The sequence below is a fragment of the Periplaneta americana genome, chromosome 11 (genome assembly GCF_040183065.1).
Source record: "Periplaneta americana isolate PAMFEO1 chromosome 11, P.americana_PAMFEO1_priV1, whole genome shotgun sequence".
NCBI lineage: Eukaryota > Metazoa > Arthropoda > Insecta > Blattodea > Blattidae > Periplaneta > Periplaneta americana.
The window spans coordinates 108,550,595-108,569,667 of NC_091127.1; the positions used below are offsets into that span (position 1 = coordinate 108,550,595).

A 19,073-nucleotide genomic window follows, 5' to 3' on the forward strand; every position below is an offset into this window, starting at 1 on the left:
TTTAGAAACATAGTTTGAAGAAAAGTACAAATTGAACGAGCACAATTTCATTAACTTGTTCATAACTTATTCAACATCTCTGATGTTTACCCGAATTGCTATATGACTGAATACAGAATTTTAACGGGAATAAAAGATGGTTGAAAAGTGGTACCGATCATAATACTTACTTCTAGTGCCAGTGCCCACGTTCTGATATGAGAACTCTGAAATTTTTGCCTACATAACTTAATGGCATCTTCAAGTGAATTGGAGAATCCCATCTTTTTATAGCACGTAACTGGATCTAGCACACACAAAATGGAAACTCGGATTACATGGCTACAGTATTATAAGGCCTACCGTACATTTGCACATAATACAACCAAGCATCCAGCTGTACAAGCTATCTTCACAATCATAGAGAAATTATCCTTGTTGTGTAAAATTGTATTGGTTTTGTAATTTTATTCAATTTTTGTTATGTTCCATTTAGTACAAAATAGTTATTTATAGGAACTGCCCCCGAATACGAGCTTGCTCAAATGAATGTGCGCTGCATCCATAATATGTATTTATTTTGTATTGTATGTAGCAGCAATAAATCCTAATACATGTAACAACAGTAATATTAGGTTGGTGCATAAGTTTGTAGCGTTTTTTCATGAGTTTATTAAACCATCAGATACATATAAGAGAGAAGTTAATCATCAACAATATATTCTCCTTCACTATTTACAACAGTCTGCCAATGCTGGAGTAGTTTTTCGATTCCACGCCTGTAGAAATCAAGTGGTTTTGAGTTAAAGAAGTCGTCAAGCCATGTTCGGAACACATTTCCATCCAAAAAGGAAGTTTAAAGGAAGTTTTTGAAGGTTGTTCGATAGAGAGCGGAAAAGGTGAAAATTTAAGGGTACAAGATCAGGTGAATAAGATGGGTGCGGAATGACTTCCAAACCCAACTCCTGGATAGTGTTTTGTGTCAGGTTAGCAGAGTGCAGACGGGTGTTATCGTGGAGTAGCATATGCAAGACGTCTCAGTTGATGGCAATAAATGTCGGCAGTGATGGTTACACCTAGGGGAAGCAATTCGTTGTACAACACATCCTCGCAGTTCCACCAGATGCGTAACATTATGTTTTGTTGGCCTTTGTACGGGGAGTTTCTTTTTTGTTCAGGCTCAACCATACCTTTCTTTTTCCTATGTTAGCATAAAGACACCAGTTCTCGTCACCCGTAACGAAATTGAATAGGAATGTTCGATGTTGTTCACGAGCCAATCGATGACGAGCAAGCAAAGATGCACATATGGCCACATGCTTATTTTTGTGGTTTTGGCTTAGAGCATGCTGTACCCATGCACCTGATCTTTTAACCTTGCCCATTGAATGTAAATGTCGCAGAATGGTGGAATGGTCACAGTTCATCACATTTGCCAGTTCTCGGGTACACTGACATGGATCATTGTGGATTAACGTGTTTAAATGGTCTTCATCAAACCCTGAAGGTCTTCCTGAACGTGGAATGTCACTAATGTCAAAACGACCCTCCTTAAAACGAGAAAACCATTTTCTTGCCATGCTCTCTCCGATAGCATTGTCCTCATACACAGTGCAAATGTTTCTGGCCTTCGCCCCTCTATTGAACTCGAAAAGAAGAATATGTCGGAAATGTTCCACTTGACACTCAATTTTTAGCATCCACGGCTCCACTCACTATCTGCAAAAATGAAAACTTCAATATGTAAACTCAAGCACAACAATTGAACTTCAAATAAAAAAATGACAGTCGATAAAAAAAAACATAGCAACCGGAGTACCAACACGCAAAACAAAAACGCTACGAACTTATGCACCAACCAAATAATTTTATTACTATCCTTACAGTCTCTTATTTCTTCCTGTTCACTTTCAGAATTATTATTAATTTTCGAAGACCACTCTAATGGCAGTTCATAAATTTTCCGGTACATAGCACATTCAACACTTTTAACTAATATATGTAAATAAATTATTAAATTACGGTATCTAATATATTTCAAAATATAAATAAATGTAATTAAGTATTTACATTTTTATTTAATTTCGAACGGCTGTCTATGACATACACATTAAAATGATTTTTTTTGTTCATAAAGTTCCTACACTTGGCCAGCGGCCTCGTTTCACAAACATCTCTATTCACAAAATAAAATGCCATTTTTAACACTTGTATCATAAATAACTATTTCGTATCATATCTTCTCATAATTAAAAAAAATACAATTATTCTATACAGGCTATATTTAACTGAATGAATCTCAATAATAAAACTCAGTTCTGAATTGGATTGATATTTTTCAGACATTTCATTTGTAAGGACTTTATTGTCATCAGAGTCAATGGATTTTTTACTTGGCTATTTAACGATGTTGTATCAACTACTGGATTATTTTGCGTCGTTGGGCCGAGGATTCGCCATACATTACCTGACATTTACCTTACGACTAGGAAAACTTCGGAAAAAACCCAACCAGCTAATCAACCCAAGCAAGAATCGAACTCACGCCCGAGCGCAACTCTGGATCAGCAGGCAAACACGCTACCAACTGAGCTATGCTGGTGGCTAGAATCAATGATAAAATGATTTGTTGAATTAATGTAATTGGAAATAATCGTAATTTTAATATCACATATAAATAAATTTTAATGAATAGTACCGGTACCGGTAATTAAATATAAGTGAGTAGACACGTTTCAGTTAGAATTAAGTTCACAAAATAATGTACTTATAAAATAATTATCCTAGACAGACACTAAAATATGTTTGACGATAAAGAGATACAATATAATAAGTACCGGTATTTTTAAACATCAGCTGTTATTCAGCAATTGTAATTATGTAATAGTGTTTCCCATTACAGTCAATTATATTATTATTATTATTATTATTATTATTATTATTATTATTATTATTATTATTATTATTATTATTATTATTAAATGCAGAACTATTGCGTTCGTCCTATGGAAATTTGGAATGTAGGAAATTTAAAATTGTTGCTTTAAAGAAACAGTAGGCCTATGGGTAGAACACGTAACCTCGCATTAACTGAACATGTTATCACAAGACATAATAGCTGCTATCTTTGTATGCTTTTGTGGAAATCTGGCTGATAAATATTTCACAAGATTCGATGAGTATCTTTCATAATAAGCATATGTATTCTAACTCAAACTTTGTTAAGAATCTCTAATAATATCCGGTTAGTTTCTAACACTCAAAGACATTTGAAATGAATAATATTATAATGAAAGAAAATAAAAAGTATATTTCAGGTTCCAAATATAAGTCCTGATATTTATCCATCAGGATCGATCATTTTTTGTTTCCAAAATGTAAGTCTAAAAATGATAAAAAGTATGGATTTTGAATAATTTCGAGGGAAAAATTGTTCCCTCGAAATTATTCAAATTAACTTTACAGGGAGTTATACCTGGAAGCTTGATTTGCAGTATGGATTTTGTGCTGTAGCCTATCTGTAATATAAATTAAACAAATAATGTGCACTATTCCATTTAATGTATACTGAAGTTACAAATACAGTACAATCAGTTTTGCTTTCTGTGGTAGTGTTTTGCCTATGGGCAAGTGTGGTGCTCATTAGCTGGCTAGCCAATTAGACAGTCTCGGTGTTTAGCGAGAGGATAAAACAATGACACAAACCAACCATACAACAATACACAAACAAATTTAAGAGGCTCATTACTAGGGCCCGAATTTTTAAAAAATGCATATGCGCATATGCAAATGCATATTTTGAGGGTTAGTTCATGTTTCGGCATTTATTTAGTTTGTGTATGATCAATTATAATTATATATGTTAGATAATTATCTAACATTTCTGAACGAACTGTAAATCTAGTAATGAATTTGTATGTTGGACATCCCTTGGCACCACAATAGCCTTCCTATTTCAGTTAATGGGACCATACTTCCAGTCTCACAAAACATGCAGGTAGATGGACGTAGTGTCGTTCTACCAGGAGAACTTTAATCAAGTGAAAGATGTAGTTACAAGTATTGATGATAGTTATACTGCATGAGTTCGTGAAGCAAAATGCGCATTTGAATGTGAAACTGTATATCAAGATATCAATTTCATCCATGTACATTATTCGTCACTTTCAAAGGCTATTAAGGGTCTAGAAACTTTTGGTGCACCCCTACACGAGTCTCTTCAGTTGACTGACAACACAATTTCTTCTTTAAATGCCATTCCCGGTCAAACTGGGGAAAAAATTGTAAGTAAACTAAGTGCGGTGTTGGACTCAAACCCAGGACTGAAAAAGATCCAATCAATTAACAAGTACACAAGTGGAATCAGACAATCTTTGCCAGAGGAGTGTTCAGAGCAGTCACTACCAGTGTATAAGTATTGTCCTATCACATCCGTTGATGTGGAACGATCATTTTCAGCTCATAAACTAATTTTGTCCGACAATAGGAAATCTTTAACTCTTGAAAACGTTGAGAAACTCTTGGTAACATACTTTGATTTGTCATTTTGCAAGGAATGAAACATGTATATCATTGAGTTAAAATAAAATAATTCCTTTGGTTAGTGCATATTTTCATCATTTTAGTGCATATTTACATGCATATTTTAGGTATTTTCAGTGCATATACAGTATATCTGGGCCCTACTCATTACTTACCAAATTATCAATTGAGATGTTAAAATTGCCCGCCTTCATTCTCCACACATTTTTCGCATCTCTTTCTTCAGTGAGAACCCTACGCTGCTTTTTTGGTTTCTTAGGCTGGATACTTCCATTTTCCTCCAATTTATGATAAAGATTATGGACTGTTTTACGATCTGGAGTGTCTACACCAGGGAATCCTTCTTGAAACTGTCTTTGAACTTCAAGAGCTGACCGAATTAACACATATGAATTGTAAATAAAGACACCCTGTGTGTCATTGTAAACTCACAAGGCATAATACACTTTATGAACACTGTCGAATTAAGAAATGGACAACACAACACACACCCGGGAACAGCTGCGCTGCGACATTCAGCAAGGTCAATAAGTAAGCAAGTAGGCTTGCTACTCCCTCCAATGCATGGCAAATGAGTGGCCACGGGAAAAAGCATAACTGATCGCACTGTAGTTATGTGGCTTGGGTACTTGTGTTTCAGCATACTCACCAGAATTTTCCTCGCAACATTGAGTTTTGGGCCAAGTGGATCCTGGAGTGGAGCAGAACAGCTCGTATCCAATCCTTCAACAACTACAGAAAAGCTTTTGGCATGCAACCATATAAAAGTTTTTTAGATCTAACAGGAAATCCAGAGGCTGCCAAAATCTTGAAAAATCTGTACAAAGATGTCGATGCTGTTGAATTCTTTGTTGGTGAGTATAACTGAGTCTCCAAAATAGAAAAAAAAATATATAGGCCTATATAACATTAATGACTTCTCTTTTTATGTTTTACATGGCAATAAATAAAATAATATTGTGCAATCGACATTGAATGAACTGCTCGCGACTACTTCTAGCAATATCCTTTATATACACATAATGAAATTACAAACAAGGAATACTGAATAGATGGACGAAATTTGTAGAAGAGCTATATGAGGCAGGGAATCGTTGGGATAACGAAGTAGCTGTATCTGAAGACGAAAAAGGATTTTCTATTCTACGGGAACAATTTGAACTGCTTAGGGAAATGAAGAATGGAAAAGCAAAAGGAGTTGATAGAATCTCCAATGAATTAATGAAATACTTGGGTGAAGACAAAAAGGAAATTCTGTTATTATGCAATGAAGTACACGAGACAGTCAAATGATCTGAAGATTTCACGAAGACAATGTTCCTGCCAATAACGAAAAAAAAATTTAAATAAATGTAATGAGTTCAGGACTATCAGCTTGATATCGCACTCGGTGAAGATTCTCCTGCGAATACTGAATCAACATTTATATTCTAGGATGGAAGGAGAGTTGGAAAATGGACAATTTGGCTTCAGGAAGGGGAAAGTTACGCGAGACAAAACTTGACTGCTTCGAACAATCAGTGAAAGATACTAGAGAAAAATAAAAAAGTGTATATAGCATTTGTGGATCTGGAAAAGGCTTTTGACAGAGTGGAGTGGAATAAACTGATGGGGATTCTGAAGAAAATTGGTGTGGATGGAGATAGAGGAGCCTATTCAGAATCAAAGTCAGGATAAGAGAAGAAATGTCAGAGGGAAGTGGAATAGAAAGAGGTATACGATGCCGTTTATTACTACTCTGTTCAACATCTACTTGGATTATTTGGTGAAGAACTGTTTGGAGAAAGAAGAATAAAGTGCATAACACTTGCTGATGATATGGTGTTGTTAGCAAAAGAGATGGTACTAAGGGATGTGCTACTGGATCTAAATGACAGCTGTGAGCAGTATGAGATGAAGATAAATGCAAACAAGATGAAGACCATGGTTATTGGAAGAAAAATAAGGAAGATAAATGTGCGAATTCGAAATGAAGCACTAGAAGAATTGGACAGCTTCAAATACTTGAAGTATACTACAAGTAGTAACGTGAGCTGCTGCCAGGAAGTCAAAAGGAGGATAGCATTGGCAAAGGAAGCTTTTAATAGAAAAAGGGGCATCTTCTGCGGACCTATGGAAAAAGAACTAAGGAAAAGACTAATAAAGTGCTTTGTGTGGAGTGTGGCATTGTAAGGGGCAGAAACAATAGCTAAAATTATGAACTTAGCAGGTTTTGTACAGGACCTCCTCAAATGTCCTACTACCTAGAATAGAGTTACAATTATCAAAACCTACAAGTCCACACCTATAGAGTAACAGTTAGTGCATCTGACCGTGAAACCAGGTGACCCGGGTTCGAATCCTGGTTGGAGCAAGTTGCCTGGTTGAGGATTTTTCCGAGGTTTTCCTCAACCCAATATGAGAAAATGCTGAGTAACTCAGGCTGGACGCCGGACTCATTTCACCGGCATTATCACCTTCATTTCATTTAGATGCTAAATAACCTGAGATGTTGATACAGTGTCGTAAAATAACCCACAAAAAATATAAATAAGTAAAGAACCTACAATGCCTTTCACAATAAAGTGACATCAGCTGCCAATTCGAATGGCATTTATGATGACTATAAACAAATCACAAGGCTAGACTTTCAGAAAAATTGGATTGTATTTGCTTCAAGCTGTGTTCACTCATGGTCAGTTGTAGGTTTCATTTTCTAGAGTTAGAATTTCTTTTTTTACTAATGGCGGGGACTGTCTGTCATTCACCCATATGAAGCCAATTGTATAGACCAAGTCATCCACAGAGTTGTTGCCCAGATTGCGTCATAGGAGGATGGTCTATGCTATACCCAAGATGAGATAACATGACATGTCATGAGAGTTGAGATATGAGGGATGAGATGAGATGGGAGATGAGATGAGATGATTTGTTGAGATTCCACAGGGAAACCGGAGTTCCGGAGAAAACCTCTGTAACTGAACAACAGGCTTGCCCAACACGAGTTATAAATTGGAGGTAAACCAAGGATCGAACCCGGATCCACAGGATTGTAAGTCCAGCACTCTAGCCACTTGACCACCATTGCGGCTAGAGTTAGAAAACTGAGTGACATAAAAATGTAAGTTGGAAACACAAAACAACAGGAAACGATGAAGGATCACAAAGGAATTTTCACTTAAATGTTGTGTACCCTGAACTACTCTAAGTTGGAGAAATAAAGTTTGTGGAATGTATGGACTTAAAACAATAACATATAGGTAGTGTAAAGAATAGCCTTTATATTATGGGCTTATGATGATGTATGGCCACAATGTTATAGGTTAAAATATTTTCCTTTCTGTCCAGATGAGCAATATATAATATAGACGGTCTTCTGTTAGGAAAGCAACAGGACCTCACAGCCCACACAGTCTTTGCATGTTTAGTGCAGCTCTCTGCACCAGTAACTCGAGTCCTGTCACATTCCTAACAGAAGATCCTGCAGAACAGAATACGAAAGTCTACACATAATGTAACTCAATTTGTAAAGTTTCTTTTGAACTGTAATGAGAGAATTCGCTTATGATTTTCATTTCATAAAATACCTCTAATACTGAATGTCATGTTATGTATTATTTTACGAATTTCCTGTTGATTTTTAACAAGCATTGTTAGTTCTTCATTATTAATTATGTTTCGGGGAAAAGCTGTAGAGAAATGTTTCAGTAGAATTTGGAAACATGTGCTGTTCTTGCAAGATAATGCGCCCACTCACAAGTCCCTGATTATGTTGCAGAAAATTGATGAAATTGGCTTTGAATTGATTGATCATATTCCACATTCACCAGAAAAAAAACAATAAGAAGTAATAAGTTTTAGTCAAATCGAGCAGTAATAAGTACAGTACTGTGGAATATTGGTTTGCAGGCGAAGAGAAACCATTTTTTTTAAAGCTTAGTATTACTTTATGACCACTGTGCTAATTGTAGATAATTGAAAGGTGATTACTGATTATGTTGAATAAATGAACCTTTGAAGGACAAGGGGGGGGGGGAGACAGGGAATATCACGGAACAGTGATATTGAAAAAATGAAGCTTTAACACTTTTGACATTCCTGATTTTTAACCAGTGCACCAAATGTTTAACGTGACATTTCTACTTATAAACCCATTGTGATTGGACAATTCTGTAGTCCCAGTTGCTACCAATAGAATGCACTAAAAATAGACATTACCTTTTTTTCCCTTTACTCTTAATTATTTTTGAGGTACATAACTTTTTCCATGTTAGGCTAAGTAATATACCTTCAAATAATTCATAATTTTTAAAATGAGACACATCAATATTATTACAGGTATGTTAGTGGAAAAAAAGGATTCATCTCTTGTTGGTCCAACAATGGCCTCGTTGGGAAGGGCATGGATAATCCAAGACATCATGGCCCATGTAATTGGGTCTCCATCATGGTGGAAACCGTCAACATTTGGTGGAAGTGTTGGCATGGACATTATCAAGCAATCATCTCTAGAAACTCTAATCTGTAACAATATGAAAAATGGGTGCAGTGGCATGAACATCTCGTTCACCGTTCCCCTTCATGTTCTGAAGGAAGTTCTAACCCAGTTTCAAGAGAGAAACCGCAAGCATAGACCACCAGACCGCAGGTGTGGTGTACGATACAGCAGAATACTATGATGCATGTCAGTATGTTGTCTGTCTAGACTTATGTGATAGCAATAAAATTTATTAGTTTACTGGCTTAGTCATCTAATTCACGGCTGTTAGCTCATAAGTAGCTTCATGAGATGTTAATGGCAGATGAGTTGTGTAATATTTCATGATTTAGCTGTTTATTTAAAATCGTCGTTGTTAGTTCAGTGGTTACTGTGTTGTTTATGAACTCTTTATCATCATGCATTTGAACCTGGAAAGGGGTGAAAATATCCGAAGGGACATATAGCAGGGGCATTTCGTCCTTTGGGGTTTTTGATGCTTAACCCTGCTTGCAATCTGCTACTCATTCAATATAATATGTATTTCAATTACAGGGTGAACCATAAGTAATGTTATTATTTTCAGGTTACTCTTTGAGAAAAGTATATGATTATGTATAGTGACCAGAATATTGTACGAAATGAAAATATATAAAAATTGAAAATTTATCCTTTGAAGAGGTGAAAAAATTCAAATACCTGGGAGCAACAGTAATAAATATAAATTATACTTAAGAGGAAGTTAAACGCAGATTAAATATGGGAAATGCATGCTTTTATTCGGTTGAAAAGTTTTTGTCATTCAATCTGCGCTCAAAAAAATGCTGAAAGTTAGAATTTTAAAACAGTTATATTATCAGTTGTTCTGTATGGTTGTGGAACTTGGACTCTCACTTTGAGAGAGGAACAGAGGTTAAGGGTGTTCGAGAATAAGGTGCTTAGGAAAATATTTTGGGCTAAGAGAGATGAAGTTACAGGAGAATGGAGAAAGTTACACAAAGCAGAACTGCATGCATTGTATTCTTCACCTGACATAATTAGGAACATTAAATCCAGATGTCTGAGAGGGCAGGACATGTAGCACGTATGGGAAAATCCAGAAATGCATATAGAGTATTGGTTGGGAGGCCGGAGGGAAAAAGACCTTTGGGGAGGCCGAGACGTAGATGGGAGGACAATATTAAAATGGATTTGAAGGAGGTGGGATATGATTGTAGAGACTGGATTAATCTTGCTCAGGATCGGAACCAATTGGTGGGCTTATGTGAGGGTGACAGTGAACCTCCAGGCTCCTTAAAAGCCATGAGTAAGTAAGTATTCTTTGAAATATTTCAAACAAAAAATTTAATACTATTTTTTTCGTTTTTGCATCATTTTCGAGATAAAAATTGTTTCATATGAAACATTTCATAGCATGTTTTGGGAAAACCATTGATTTAATTCCCAATATGCTCAGTCAATTTAAGAGAACAGTATATTATATCAGCTGCTTGTTATGCGGATGACGTGAAAAAACACGAGAATTTTACTTGAAGCAAGTAAAGAGATAGGTTTGCAAGTAAATCCCGAAAAGACAAAGTATATGATTATGTCTCGTGACCAAAACGTAGTACGAAATGGAAATATAAAAACTGAAAACTTGTCCTTTGAAGAGGTGAAAAAATTCAAATATCTTGGAGCAACAGTAACAAATATGAATGATACTTACAAGGAAATTAAACGCAGATTAAATATGGGAAATGCATGTTTTTTTTCGGTTGAGAAGTTTTTGTCATTCAGTTTGCTCTCAAAAAAGCTGAAAGTTAATATTTATAAAACAGTTATATTACCGCTTGTTCTGTATGGTTGTGAAACTTGGACTCTCACTTTGAGAGAGGAACACAGGCTAAAGGTATTTGAGAATAAGGTGCTTAGAAAAATATTTGGAGCTAAGGGATGAAGTTATGGGAGAAAGTTACACAACACAGAACTACACGCATTGTATTCTTCACCGGACATAATTAGGAACATTAAATCCAGACGTTTGACCTGTGCAGGACATGTATGGGCGAATTCAGAAATGCATACAGAGTGTTAGTTGGGACGCCGGAGCGAAAAAGACCTTTGGGGAGGCTGACACGTAGATGGGAGGATAATATTAAAATAGATTTGAGAGAGATGGGATATTGTGGCGCCACGTTGGAAGACCTAGTCGCATCGGGTAAGTTGTGCGCGCATAGTGCGAGGAAAGGTGCAGAAGGCAAGGAGCAGAAGGAGTAAGGGGGGAAATATCTGGAAGTTTCGCAAAGCCATGCGAGCCGATTGTTGTAGAAGCTACACGACAGAATACATTCGAGAACGTGTAATCTAATAAATAAAAAAGGGGCAAGTGAACCAGAAGTGTGTTTAGTTTGGTCAGTCAGTTTGTGAATCAGCAGCGAGCGAGTAAGGAAGCCAGCCTTCGAGACCAGGGTTCGACGTGCAGTGAACTTGAGTAACTGTGGCAGCATCCAGGCGGAAGCAACGCGTCCGGAAGTCTTGGGTTCGAAGTGCAGTGAACTTTATCTGAAAGTCTTGGGTTCGACGTACTGTGAACTTGAGTGAGTGAGCTAGAATAACTAGCCAAGGCGAACGAACTGTGAACTGACAGTTTTGTTTTGTAAATAGTGCTTTGCGAACATTAGTTGAGATTAGGAGTACATTATTGTTCTTCTCAATAATTCACGTGAATAGTCATTGTCGTTCTGTGGAGTGCAATAACGACTACTGTGTTGCAGTGTTGAGTGGAATACCCATTGTAGACAGGTGTGTGGTTGAAAGCTAGAAATAAAAGTAACATTATTGTTGAAAATAAAAGTTACAATATGATGCTAGGGACTGGATTAATTTTGCCTAGGACAGGGACCGAAGGTAGGCTTATGTGAGGACGGCAATGAACTTCTGGGTTTTATAAAAGACATTTGTAAGTTGTAAGTGTATTATGATAATAAATTATTGAAAGAATTTCAGTTTTTAGTTCTTTAAATGTACAGAAACTTGATCTCTTCTTAGTTCGTTGTTTAGTTTCCTGTAGTTTCTTCTACCTACTTCTGTGTTGATGTTTTTCCATTTTCTCCTTTCCTTTATCTTCTCCAACATTTTCTCCCTGACACGAGGTTTCTTAATAGTCATACCTTCTCTGTATCCTATCATTTCTTCTGCTGTTTTCTGTATACGGCTTCTTAGATGAGTCCAATACTCACTACTATTTCCAAGTGTAGGCTATAATGTAGTGGCTTTCCCTTGAAAATTTGCTTCAAATTTTCTTTTTTCCTTTCCGTTCTTCAGTTTTTCCATGTCCAATTTATTCATCATCTGTCTTCCTTTTATTTTCTTCAGACGAATATCTATTTCGCCTATACATTTAAAATGGTCCTGTAATGATGTACACATATACTCAGCCCATCAGGTTGGCCTGGGGGTGGTGCAGTCGGTAGAGAGTTGGCCTTCTGTGCCCGAGGTTGCGGGATCGATCCCGGCCCGGGTCGATGGCATTTAAGTGTGCTCATGTCAGAAGATTTACTGTCCTGTGGGACAAAATTCCAGCACACCAGCAACACTGATACAACTTCTGCAGTTGCGAGCATCATTAAATAAAACATAATTCACCATTTACAGCCCATTGGCATTGGATTCATCTATCACACTGGAATAATATTCTATAGCAAGTGTACAATGGGCATATATGGGCCAAAGTGCATGGATCCATCTCCGGTCTGGCCATCGAAAAGCCAGCCAATATACAAAGACAAGCTAACTGAACTATGATCATGTTCACTACTATTAAATTTAAAGGATGGGATTGCTCAGTTGATTGAACAAATGCTTATGAACAGAAAAATTTCAGGTGGTGGCAGAATTCTTCTCGTTGTCGAAACGTCTCTTGTGTCCACTCAGTTTCCTTTAAAATGAGTACTGAGTTTTTCCTGAGGGTAACAGGCAGTCGGAACATAGTGCTGATAGTGCTGACTACACAACCACATTCAAGTGCCGAGATCAGGACAATATGAAGCTCTATTTCCATGTCCTTTATGCGCATTTAAGGCGTAAAAAGAGACTACCTCTTTAAGAATATTAAAATTTAGGGAAACTGCACCAGGTATTCCCCTTCCACCTCAATCTGCAGTTACGAGATAGGACACTTTGCTTAAAGCTGCCTTATGTTACACAGAACATTACAATGAAGTCACATGAGTCATTCACGAATTAAATGGTGAAGATTCAGCTGCAATTACAGTTGGAACCACCGATTCCAGTGCCAGTTGACGAGCTATTTGTTGTCCTTCATGAATGAGTTGGCGATAACATTTTCCTCCGCTAATATCATTGTTATGAAACATACAAATGGACCACAGTACAGTCCGAGTGGATAATTTATAGCATGCCGCAAGCAACTTTCGTTCACAATGATTTTACAGTATGTCTCCCAGTACGTGTAATATTTTTAGTTTTTGGAGGTGGCTGTCCAGAGTCCAATAGAATACTCGGGTGTGCATGTTTACTCATGCCCTACCCATTCCAGCTGTAACAGAGATAACTGATCTTGCAGCGGTGAGTAACTCGCTCTCAAGTTCACATTAACAAAATCCATCTGCCTAAATTGCTGGCGCCCACTATACAACGGTAAAATTCCTGATTTCAGAAAATATGATGTACAGATCCAGAAACAAAATTTGGACCACCTGAATTTTGTTTCTGGGTCTGTACATATGACAATCTGTAATTCATAAAGACCAATTATGGAAACGTCACAAGTCATAAAGCAGCTGGAAACATCTGGTCTACAAATGTCCAAAGGTATTAAAATATGACGAAGTACCAGAAATTCTTTCTGGTATGCAAGGACCATGGTACTGATAAGGTGAAAGACAAATGTCATAATGTTATGTTATACAAAAGAAATAGTGGCTGTGCAGTGTTGTGCAGTTTGGCAAAAGAAGAGAACTAAATCGTAAATGACAATCTGGGACTTTTCACTTATGCTTCATTGACTTCATACAATTTCGAAAGAAGCTTCTCATAGTATAAAAATGGTGTAACTAATAAACATACAAGTTTTTCTTTTGACAATCTACGTATGTACAATCTTAGAAAAAAGTTTTTTGTCACATACTTAGATACTTTATAAGTCCCAGAAAGGAGGCAGTGCACATGATCAGAGAACGAGCGACCTGGTTTACAAGAGAACGACTACATAATTGAGGTAATAAAATTAGTTTTGTTTCGTTGTATGTCTGATCATACACAATGCCTTCTTTCTGGGACTTATAAAGTATCTGTGCGACAAAACTTTTTTCTAAGTCTGTACATAGTTGTACATTACAATTCCTTATTGTGAAAAAGATGACATTGACACCGCTCGAGAATCATATGAACTTGGTACGTAAGTACGAAATGTCAGGTTTATTGTATCGAGGCATTTCTGATACTTACACTGTATGTCTGAGGGTGGTCCATGTCTTGTTTACCTCTGAACACTCCAGTCATACTTAACCTAGAACATGAGGGCCCCTGGCCATGAGGTCTAGTAATAACACATTAAAACATTACTGAACGCAATACAATGTATTTAATTTGGGCAAGAAATTTCTCCAATGACACATAAAATTTAACATTTGTAAATTATTACAGGCATCAGATGAAGATACTGCACTACATGTAACAGAGCGAGACAGAAATGGTGTTTGGACAGGTGACTATTCCCATTACCTTTTTTTCACTGCATCATAATCACCAACTCTACATTCAATCAACAATAGTGTTTATACATCTTGATTACACAACTTTTAACACTATATCACTTAGGAATACAATATATGTTGATTTCAGAACACACACACTATTTGACTCCACACTACACAACACAAATGCACCCCCACCAAGGGTGAAGACACCGGAAGATGCAAGGACCTCACAGTGCTGAAGATGGCTCCCAAGCCGAAACTAGTTAACTAGGTACCGGTATTTATAAACTTAGTTCAAATTAACACGTGAAAGTTATCAACATATAAGTTTATTCCTAAATAGTGTTTAGCTGTCACATGAGACATGTTATGACAAAAGCAGGTGGAGAATTATATACCTGCTGGGAAAATACCTTTTATTGCCTATTGGAAAAAAAGAATGGATGGGAAATGCACAATCATTTTAAGAGAAGTATTTCTTTCAATCTAACCATCACTTCTGTCTGGTCCTATTATATCTACATCTACATAGGCCTATTTGATTTAAGAATCATACCTTCATATACATTTTTGGACATGATACTGCCATTGTGTATAAAGAGTAATCATCCTTCATTATCATACTTACTATTCAAGTACCGGTATATATCACATGAAAGACTTTTAATACAAGATCCTAACCTAAAACAAAATAACGCATGAAGATACTTGAATGTTCCAACGTCATTAATATGATTATCAGAAATTCTCATTGTCAGTATTAATTATTCCCTTCACAGTACTCTCACTCATCTCTATTACACAGAACGTTTCGGTAGGGTATGAGCTGATAAAATGCTTGCATAATAAGTGCCACATGGCATAGACATACCGGTACCGTACCTTCATATACATACCATCACATCTTCATACACATCTTTGGACATGATACTGCCCTTACATATAAAGAGTGACCATCCTTCATTATCGTACTTACTATTCAACTATCACATCAAAAACTTTTAATACAAGATCCTAACCTAAAAAAAAACAACACAAAAAGATACTTGAATGTTCCAAAATCATTAATATGATTATCAGAAATTCTCATTGTCAGTATTAATTATTCACTTCACAGTACTCTCACTCATCTCTATTACACAGAACGTTTCGGGAGGGTATGAGCTGATAAAATGCTTGCATAATAAGTGCCACATGGCATAGACATACTGGTACCATACCTTCATATACCATCACATCTTCATACACATCTTTGGACATGATACTGCCCTTACACATAAAGAGTGACCATCCTTCATTATCGTACTTACTATTCAACTATCACATCAAAAACTTTTAATACAAGATCCTAACCTAAAAACAAAAAAAAAAAAAAAAAAAAAAAAAAAAAACACACAAAAAGATACTTGAATGTTCCAACATCATTAATATGATTATCAGAAATTCTCATTGTCAGTATTAATTATTCACTTCACAGTGCTCTCATTCATCTCTATTACACAGAACGTTTCGGTAGGGTATGAGCTGATAAAATGCTTGCAAAAACAAGTGGCACATGGCATAGACATACCGGTACCGTACCTTCATATACCATCACATCTTCATATACATTTTTGGACTTGATATTGCCCTTACATATACAGAGTGACCATCCTTCATTATCGTACTTACTATTCAATTATCACATGAAAAACTTTTAATACAAGATCCTAACCTAAAACAAAATAACTTTTTTTAGTAGGTTATTTTACGACGCTTTATCAACAGCTTAGGTTATTTAGCGTCTGAATGAAATGAAGGTGATAATGCCGGTGAAATGAGTCCGGGGTCCAGCACCGAAAGTTACCCAGCAACAAAATAACACACAAAGATATTTGAATGTTGCATCATTAATATGATTATCACAAATTCTCAATATTAATTATTCACTTCACAGTACTGTCATACATCTCTATTATACAGAACGTTTGGGTAGGGTATGGGCTGATAAAGTGCATGCACAACAAGTGGCACATGGCATAGACAGTGGCAATTTCTGTCTGTAACCTTCTGCATAGTTCCTGCAGTGCAAGGCAGAGAGAACGGCAATTTCAATGTGTACCCTCCCACGTAGTTCAACACAAATAGTAGCATGCACACAATTACATTTTTACTTCACAATGAGTAGTAACCTGTATTATAGAATTTATTGAAATTGTTGTCTTTCTGCATTCACACATTCCTGACAGCTTTTGATGAAATTAGAATTAACTAGCAAAAGTTCTCCTTCTCTAATTCTTATAATTTCTGTTCTTATGTTGTCTTTAAGTTCGTCTATAGTGTAAGGATTATTCATGTAGACTATTTTTAGGGTTTCTCACAAATAATAGTCACATATGGTTAAAGTTGTGGAATGTGTGGGTCATAATCCTCTAGAAATTATCCTGTAATGAAACACTCCCTTACTAGTCCCAAAGAATCATTGGCAGTCTGAGCTGTGACAGTTTTGTTGAAAATATGCATTTTGTTTCTCATTATCTGACAACAATTGAAAAAATGGCGTATGTGTGTGATATACCTCTTTGAATTTACTGTATTCTAACAAAATATGGGTTTTATTCTACTTGTAGTTACAACACACCATACACCAATTTTGTCATCATGCAATGGAACTTTGAGTAAGCTCTATTATTTTGGAATTGTCTGTGCTCAAATGACCACGTAAACTAAATTATGTCTCGCAAGTAAAAAATTATTAGATGTGAATCAACAATACTGTCAATAATTCTCTGTAAAATCCAATTACAGAAATTGACTCGATTTAATGTTGTCATGCAGCCATAATTCTTCAACTATAGCCACTCTGTAAGATTTCATTATTTAAAGTTTAGCAGCCATATGGGCTGAGGTTTCTGAAACACCTACTTCCTGTGGAACACGAAGTAGACATTTCTTTGTGGAATGTTCCATTGATGAATCAATTTCATCAAGTTTTTGTTCTGTCAGATCATTCATTTTGGCTTAGGAATTCTAGCGTTTAGTCATCCCATTAATTTTAATATAAGAACAAATTGTCTGTTTCTCTACTTGGAACTGAAAATCCAGGGAATCTCTCCCTAAACTGTCTACACACATTTCAACATGAGTCACTTCTACTTTTTCTAGTGTTCATAAATGATCTTGCACCCCTAATAAAAGATGTAGGTCACCCCATATTATTTGCAGATGACACAAGTATAGTAATTACAGCCAATAACTTCATCACATTCTAATCTTCAACAGAGGAAATTCTCTTCAAAATGTGTGACTGGTTCTCAGTCAATAAATTAGTATTAAATTGTAACAAAACTAACATAATTCAATTTAAATCCTGTCCAAATTCAACCTCGCAAATTTCAAGCACAATAATTAACAATAAGTCGCTATTAGAAACAAAAACAACAAAATTTCTTTGCTTAAAAATCGATAATGTATTAAATTGGAAAAATCATATTAAAGAAATTACCCCTAAACTAAATTCAGCTTGTTTTGCTATTAGATCTATGCAAAAGAGGTCCACACCTGTGAAGAAACAGCGCGTCTGATCGCGAAACCAGGTGGCCTGGGTTCGACTCCCAGTTGGGGCAAGTTACCTGGTTGAGGTTTTCTCCGGGGTTTTCCCTCAACCCATTATGAGCAAATGCTGGGTAACTATCAGTGCTGGACTCCGGACCCATTTCACCGGCATTATCACATTCATCTTATTCAGACGCTAAATAACCTGAGATGTTGATAAAGTGTCGTAAAATAACCTATTTAAACAAATCTATACAAAATAAAGTAAATATCAATACCTTAAACACAATATACTTTGCATACTTCCACTCGGTAATGAGTTTTGGAATAATATTCTGGGGAAATTCCACAGATAGTAGCAGTATATTCCTACTACAAAAAAGAGTAATTAGAATAATAGTAGGTGCCAAATCTAGGGAATCGTGTAGGATTATTTTAAAAAAACTACAAATAATGCCCATGGCTTGTCAGTATATTTTCCACAGATAGTAGCAGTATATTCCTACTACAAAAAAGAGTAATTAGAATAATAGTACATGCCAAATCTAGGGAATCGTGTAGGATTATTTAAAAAAAACTACAAATAATGCCCATGGCTTGTCAGTATATTTTTTTATTAATAATATTCCTCGTATCTAATCGTGAAAACTTTGTAACTAATTTAACAGTTCATAGCATAAATACGTGTCAAAAAATTACTTTCATTCTCTATTGGCAATCTATCATGCTATCAAAAAAGGGTGCATTATATGGCAGTAAAAGTTTTTAATAGTCTCCCTATCGATATAAAAAATGAAACTCAAAACATAAGATTACTTAGGGCCAAATTAAAGAAGTACCGAATTTCTCACAACTTCTAT

At 36.0% G+C, this 19,073-nt stretch overlaps 1 protein-coding gene across 1 annotated transcript in view; it reads left to right on the forward strand.

Moving 5' to 3' along the window:
• The window catches only part of LOC138708540 (prostaglandin G/H synthase 2-like), a 50,543-nt gene extending 38,667 nt beyond the window's left edge, over window positions 1-11,876 (forward strand). The window contains exons 7-8 of the mRNA XM_069838654.1: window positions 5,162-5,375; window positions 8,839-11,876. Coding sequence (XP_069694755.1) covers window positions 5,162-5,375; window positions 8,839-9,179 — 555 coding nt within the window. The 3' untranslated portion in view covers window positions 9,180-11,876. The remainder of the gene's footprint in view (window positions 1-5,161; window positions 5,376-8,838) is intronic.
• The last annotated feature ends 7,197 nt before the right edge of the window (window positions 11,877-19,073 follow it).